Genomic DNA, 6630 nt, shown 5'->3' with positions numbered 1-6630 from the left:
TAGAACTTGGAAACATAACCCAATCAATAAATTCAACCCTCTTTGAAAAACCAGGACCACCACCACACATAGGTAAGCATAGATAGTTTGTAAGACAATAGAAACTGACCACCGCGGCAACGTCGACAATTGTTATTAGAGAATCAGATCCGAATAGAAATTGAGAGTATCCAAGATCGAAGCTGAATTTCAAGTAAAATTATCAGAACCAACGAAACAACACAGTATAAACAAGATCTAGATCTGAGCACTACATCAAATGGATTAACCATGGTTACCGGTAACAATGAGAGATGACCCCAAATATAAACTCAGAGCTTGATCTACAAAAAACAACGACCACCAATCATCATAAATGTGTGAAAGGTTCAAACTGTCACATCGTCACCCTGAACTGCTGATATGAATACTGTTTCCATAGAACTTATCAACTTGTTTTTACTAATATTGTCTATATTAGTAAATTGTGCGAGAAAGCAATACATTTCTATAGGTTAAAGAGAATGAATACACCAATATGGAGTAAAGGAATGCAAGCACACACATCAGAAGCTATGTAAGAGCATCATTAAGACACAAAGAGAAAAGCACGATTCAGTAGGCAAGCTTGGTGACGTGAAAGCGAGCAAAAACATAGAGTTCAATAAGGAAAAGCCAAAGGTGGTTTGCTAGGCAAGCAACCCTGTTCCAAACATTTTAAAGGTCTTAGGCCAAGTTTATGAAAAGGGCCCCCTTACATAATACAATATAATTTTTTTTCTTCTATGGACTAGTTTTCATGTCCCTCGGTGTTCTCTCCAAGATATATTTTTTCTAATCACACGATGATTTCTTGGATAGATGGACTCTAAATCCATTTCAAGCGTAACACTCTTTGCGAGATCCATATTTTTTTTTTGTAAAACCTGATGTTCTGGCTGGCTAGCAACAAAATGTTCTATGCGATGTTCCAACACCAGGCATAGATAACATATGTTGAATGAGATGTTTAGAACATCGTGCTAGCAGTAAACATAAACAAAACAACAAAGTAAAAGACAAGAAAGTGAAAAGCACAAAGAGTTTGTTAACTCAGTTCGGTGCAACGTCGCCTAATCTGGGGGCTACCAAGCCAGGAGGAAATCCACTAGTGTAGTCCTTATTCTCTAGCTCTCAGCAAACTCCTCGTTTACACTAAAGACCTAGGACCTACCCATATTGACTTCAACATATGAAGTCCTAGATCTGAGATCCCATCTCCCTCCCTACAACCAATCACATCCCCTGTGATTATCAGGTTACAAATAGAAACAAATTAGATGAAGTTACCTTCAAACAAACTACCTAACACCGTGCTTCACAGCTTTTGTGTAGTACACAAACTACCTATCTCCGTGCTTCACAACTTTGGACTAGTGAACAAATTACAACTCAATGTAACACAGTCTTTAACATGTATCAAGGTGATACAAGAAAGGCTCACAATTAACAGTGACTCAAAACCCTAAAAAGCCACTAATCTTCAATGACGGCTTCGGTGAATCAATTAGGTCTTGTAGTCTTGTATATATACTGAAGCAATATGAGTTATAACAAAAGATGATCCACATAACAAATATGGAAACTCCTAAAAAGTAGGAACATCTTTAGGAATAATTCAAACACATCCAAAGTTTCCTAAATGGTTGTCACAACTTTAGGAAATAACAAACCAACTGATTCTGTACCAAAAAGCACGCAGCTTGGCAAACAAGAAATAAGGCGTGGTTTCCTTAAAAAGATAAAGCGTGCAACTTGGCACAACTTCAGGGCACATAGAACTGTGCTAGGATGTTGGAACATCGTATCCAACATCACACATGAATATTTGTTTTAGCAAAAGTAAAGCCAACACACAAATATCCAACAAAACCTATCTTTCGATAGTGTTCAAAATAAGAAAATGATGTGCGGATCAGGCAAGTGTACCAAACTGTTTACCAAATAATAAAGTGATGACTATCGTATCCACATTGATTGTCGTTTGGTCCAAACAATTCACGTTACTTATTTTTTAGTTGATGATATAATAAAATATAAGGGTTAGAGGGTTGCAATTTTAGGTTTACCTGTTTTTAGTTGTAGAAATGTAAGCAGGGATTAGGATTATTCGAATCCCCTCTATTTATATTGTTGGATATTAAATAACAGTTATGTCGCGTTTATTTATCTTAGGTAGACTATACAAGTGATGAAGTCGTTGGGACGTTACTAACCTAAAAGGATGGAAACTTCACCTGCTAATCACACGATGATCCTTATGTGTGGGGTCTATAAATCTCGGTTAACTAGCTAGGTCTATCCCTCCAATGTTTGGTTGCACTTGCTGGTCACACGGTGATCCTTGTTGAAACAAAATGTGTTTCACATTACCACCTTAAGTTTTGATGAAAACAAGGTATTAAAATGTCAATTGAAATTGCTAATATTTGTTCAAGTTTTGATTATGAAAGAACAAATGAGAGCAATGAAATTTTTCAAAGGAAGCTTATGTTGCAAGATTGAAGACAGAGTCTGAAGACAATCAGAAGCTGACATCATCAGAGAGTCTGAAGAGCATCAGAAGCTGAAGTTCATTAGAGTATGAAGACTGGAAGCTAGAGTTAGTTAAACATTGTTATTCTGAATTCATATCATTGCAGAAGGAATGGAAAGCAAACATCATAAACACATGTGCTTCTTCGTTCAATGATGCCTCTACTTGTCGTGTTCCACCACACTTGAAGTATGTTGCCTCTCCCCCCACTTTGCTCAGACCAACCTAGTAGAACGAAACAAGTATCGAAAGTACTTACATACTTGTCGCATACAAAGGAAAAAAAAGGTTTTGGTCTGACTGGACCTACCTGCTCTGATACCACTTGTAACATCCTAGACGACTTTAAGAATTGTCGACTGACCCCACATACCAACATGAGTCTTTTCAACGTGCTTTGTTCTCACTCGCACGCTTTCCGAGAAATTTCCCATAAGGTCAGCCATCCTAAGACTACTCTAAGTCAAGCATGCTTAAATGTGGAGTTCTTATGGTTTGGGCTACCGAAAAGAAGATGTATCTTGTTGATATAAGTAGTACCAAAAAATTCTTATAAGCCTTCCTTCAACCATGCAGTCTCATACCTGCACGACTTTAGGATCCCTCTCATTCCGATGTGATTATGTTTTGCCTAGAAACTGCCAGGAGTCGGACCACTCCCCGTCCTCATCAGCCTCGAGCATTACATACCCACCAAGCGAAGGCGTTACAACTAACGCCAAAGACATTGTATTTGTTGCAAATTTCTTCTCAAACCCAATAAGTGTTAAATTTCCTCTCATTAATTTTTGTTGAAGGTTGGAGTTTTTAGTTGTCGATCAAGTAGAATTGGTTGAGGGTTTGAAAATGTAGTTTAGCAATTTTTAGTTGTTGATCAAGTAGAATTGTTTTAATGTTTAAACAACAAAAATATGGTATTGAAGTTTCGTTTAGGGATGTGAATGTATTTACCAAGTGTTTGAACTGCTACAAAGTCATAGTTAGATGGAGGAAGTGAATATAAGTACAAGTGACTTGCTACAATTTGTTAATGCACGTTTTCACTATTATGAGCATTTCTTATGCACCAATTTTCACTGACCCCTTTTAATTCAAAAGACTTGCTACAACAATGGGATTATGTATGTTGTGCATTATTAGGTAAGATATTATTAGTGACCCTTGTGGAGAGTTAAATGGATATATTACAAGTGAACAATTGTTCTAAATAGAACACACGCAACTACTAAGAACCAGGAATTAGACTTAGCAGCAAGATTATTTCATTAGCAGATCAGCTCAGAACTTTTTGATGAATTCATAAATATGGTATGTACCGAAAGGAATTATGTTATTCAGATCTATCTTTGCATCAACTTTCCACTTCTTTTTACACAAACAAAGCATTCTGATTCAAAATATTATATTGGAGCTTTACGATACCATTCATTTTGAGTAGGGTCATACTTCAAAATTTAGAGAGGAATGATACATAGCTAAAAGAACGGAAAATAGATTAACTTCTTCATTCATGTCCATTATGATGTCATGCAATGCTAAAGTTGATGGAGACCCAACATAAGACAACTCGACCGGTACCCTAATATATTCAATATTACTCCCTACAAAATGCACCACAAATCATTATATATTAAAACTGTGTCATGCTTGCTTCTAGAATGATCCACCATAAGGTTTCCTCTTTTGATCTAGACTATACTTAAATAAGAGTCACCAATTCTGTTAACATCAGGTAAGACAAGAGATTACACCAAATCTGGACCGTTCAATTAAATATATTCCTTGTGATTCTTTGCGATACCACCGATAAAAACGAATAAAAAGAGTCTAAAAAGTTCTTCCTAAAAATCCTTTAAAGTAAGAGTACCATATTCGAGGTTTCTTTTTCTTCAAAAGAAATTATTATTAATAGTTTTATCGGTGTATCTAAGAAATTTATTTTTCCGTGATAACAAAATATAAAATAAAGCTTGTTTTTACGAGTTTTATGTTATTTTCATGTGCTATTTGAAGAGCTTATGAAAATAAGCATCTCAAAACAACATATGAACATGTCCTAAATTCTATTTAACATTTTCACAAAACGATAAATCCTCTCGAAACAGGTATTAGTAATCCAAACAAAAGTGGAAAATTAGTAGTATAGAAATAGAAGAACCTGAAATCTACATAATAATCATCTCCATAAGCAGCATGCATGCCATCAACTGTCTTCAGTTTAGGGTTTCTTCGGTGCAAGGGAACACTGAGACAAACATAGGCTTTGATTCTTTCAGGGCGAAACGTGCAAAGGTACCAACCAATGATGGCACCCCAATCATGAGCCACAAGAAACACTTGATCAACACCAAGAAAATCTATAAGTGCAACAAGGTCACCAACCATATGAAACCCTGTGTAGCTGCTTATTGAAGATGGAGAATCGGTGTCACCATAGCCACGGAGATCAGTAGCCACGACATGGTAGCCGAGGGAGCTGAGAGCTATAATCTGGTGGCGCCATGATATTAAAAAAAATTAAACAAACATGTTCTTTTATGTCATTTTATATTTATAGTCACTTCAAAAACAAATTTTACTAAACACTTTTAATTTTAATCAGCTAACTTTTCAGCTATAAGCTATCCGTTATCTGCCATCAGCTATAAGCTAGCTTTTCAACTATCAGGTAACTTATCAGCTAGCTTATAGCTTTTTTTTACCAAACACACCCATAGTGTCTCACATAAAAGTTTTCTTTTCTTTGACTATTGAAACACACTTGACAAATCTACCAAAAAAAAAAAAACACTTGTATTTTACGATTACAACAATTCTCTGAAAAAAAATGTATCTTATAAATATGATTGAGTTTTTTCAAATACTCGTTTTAAAACAAAATGCCCATAATATGATCGAGTTTTTGAAAATTTCGGTTTATCCTTGTCTAGTCTAAACCAATAATAAATTAGTTTGATTGATCTAAATTTAATAAAGAGTATGTTAGTCTATCCATTTCTTCTGAAATTTTTCTCTTTTGTGTGGAAAGAGGAAGAGTGCAAATTTGGAGAGTTGGAAGACAGAAATGGAAAGATGTTTCACAAAAAGAGCAGGAAAATGGGTTTTTATAAATGATGAAGGTAACTGATGTGACAAACACTTCATTTCCCATATTCGGTAACCGCTGTGTGTCTTAAATGAGAGGGTGGTGGTTTCTTGAGTTAGTGGGAAAGTTGAAAGTCTCGAGGGAAACAAATCGACAAAATCTTCAGATAAGAGGTGCTATGATGATGATGAATGGGGAAATGCGAAGGTAATGAAGATGAAGGGTTAACAAATGACACTTCGTGCCTCGGGGAAAATGGAAAGACCCCACTAACTTTTTCAACTGCCAAGTGGTGGCCCACTAAATCTTGAAGATCATGGGAATTACAATATCACTTTCTGTGTGGGATTTGACTTTTAAATTGGTATAGTGCTCTCTTACTGATGTTAATATCATTGAAAGAGGATTTGATGACGATTCTTTGGAAATTGGAACCACTGTAGTTTTGCTATTTAAAGAGTTTCATGAAGAGGTCGAATCTCATCACTTTCAACTCATGCAAGGTAGTTATTTTACAATTTTGTTAATTACGGTTTGTGTGAGTTGTGCCGCCACAAATATGGAAAACTTTAACATCGGTCTCAATGTATCAGCAATTGGCTCTTAAACGGGCTCATCTTAAATATCCTATGAGGCTCTCCTGGAACTTTGCGTGGTTGGTACTCTTTGAACTAATAAGCTAATCCGTTATCAATTCATGGAGGAAAGGTTTCCATCAATGGAGCGCCCTCTTCATTGTGTCAGCATTACTCAAGCAGGTGAAAATTGGTTCTTATTCCAATTCTATCATGAGTGGGATATATGCAAAGAATTCTCTTGAACGGGTCATGGACCTTTGATGGCTTCTTGTTGGTGCTAAAAAAGCTGGAAATACAAGAAATTGTCTCTCATGTCCTTTTTCAATGAGGGTGAAGTGTAAGTTCAGATCTTTAAATTGTCACACAGTTATATAAATAAATATGTTGGCATACTAATTGGTTGTCATATTGGC

General features: G+C 35.9%; 1 protein-coding gene across 1 annotated transcript; it reads right to left on the bottom strand.

Moving 5' to 3' along the window:
* Positions 1–3634: 3634 nt before the first annotated feature.
* On the bottom strand, positions 3635–5078 carry LOC120579693 (bifunctional epoxide hydrolase 2). The gene is made up of 2 exons (XM_039832372.1): positions 4713–5078; positions 3635–4155 (listed from the first exon to the last, which is right to left on the bottom strand). The coding sequence occupies exons 1-2, from the start codon at positions 4937–4939 to the stop codon at positions 4149–4151; spliced, it is 234 nt and encodes a 77-aa protein (XP_039688306.1). The 5' UTR covers positions 4940–5078; the 3' UTR covers positions 3635–4148.
* Between the last annotated feature and the right edge of the window lie 1552 nt (positions 5079–6630).

Source organism: Medicago truncatula, chromosome 3 (genome assembly GCF_003473485.1).
Source record: "Medicago truncatula cultivar Jemalong A17 chromosome 3, MtrunA17r5.0-ANR, whole genome shotgun sequence".
Taxonomy (NCBI): domain Eukaryota; kingdom Viridiplantae; phylum Streptophyta; class Magnoliopsida; order Fabales; family Fabaceae; genus Medicago; species Medicago truncatula.
This window is presented reverse-complemented; position numbering and strand designations above follow the sequence as displayed.

Coding starts and splice junctions, on each gene's coding strand:
- LOC120579693 (XM_039832372.1), bottom strand. CDS start 4,939: ATGGTTGGTGACCTTGTTGCACTTATAGATTTTCTTGGTGTTGATCAA.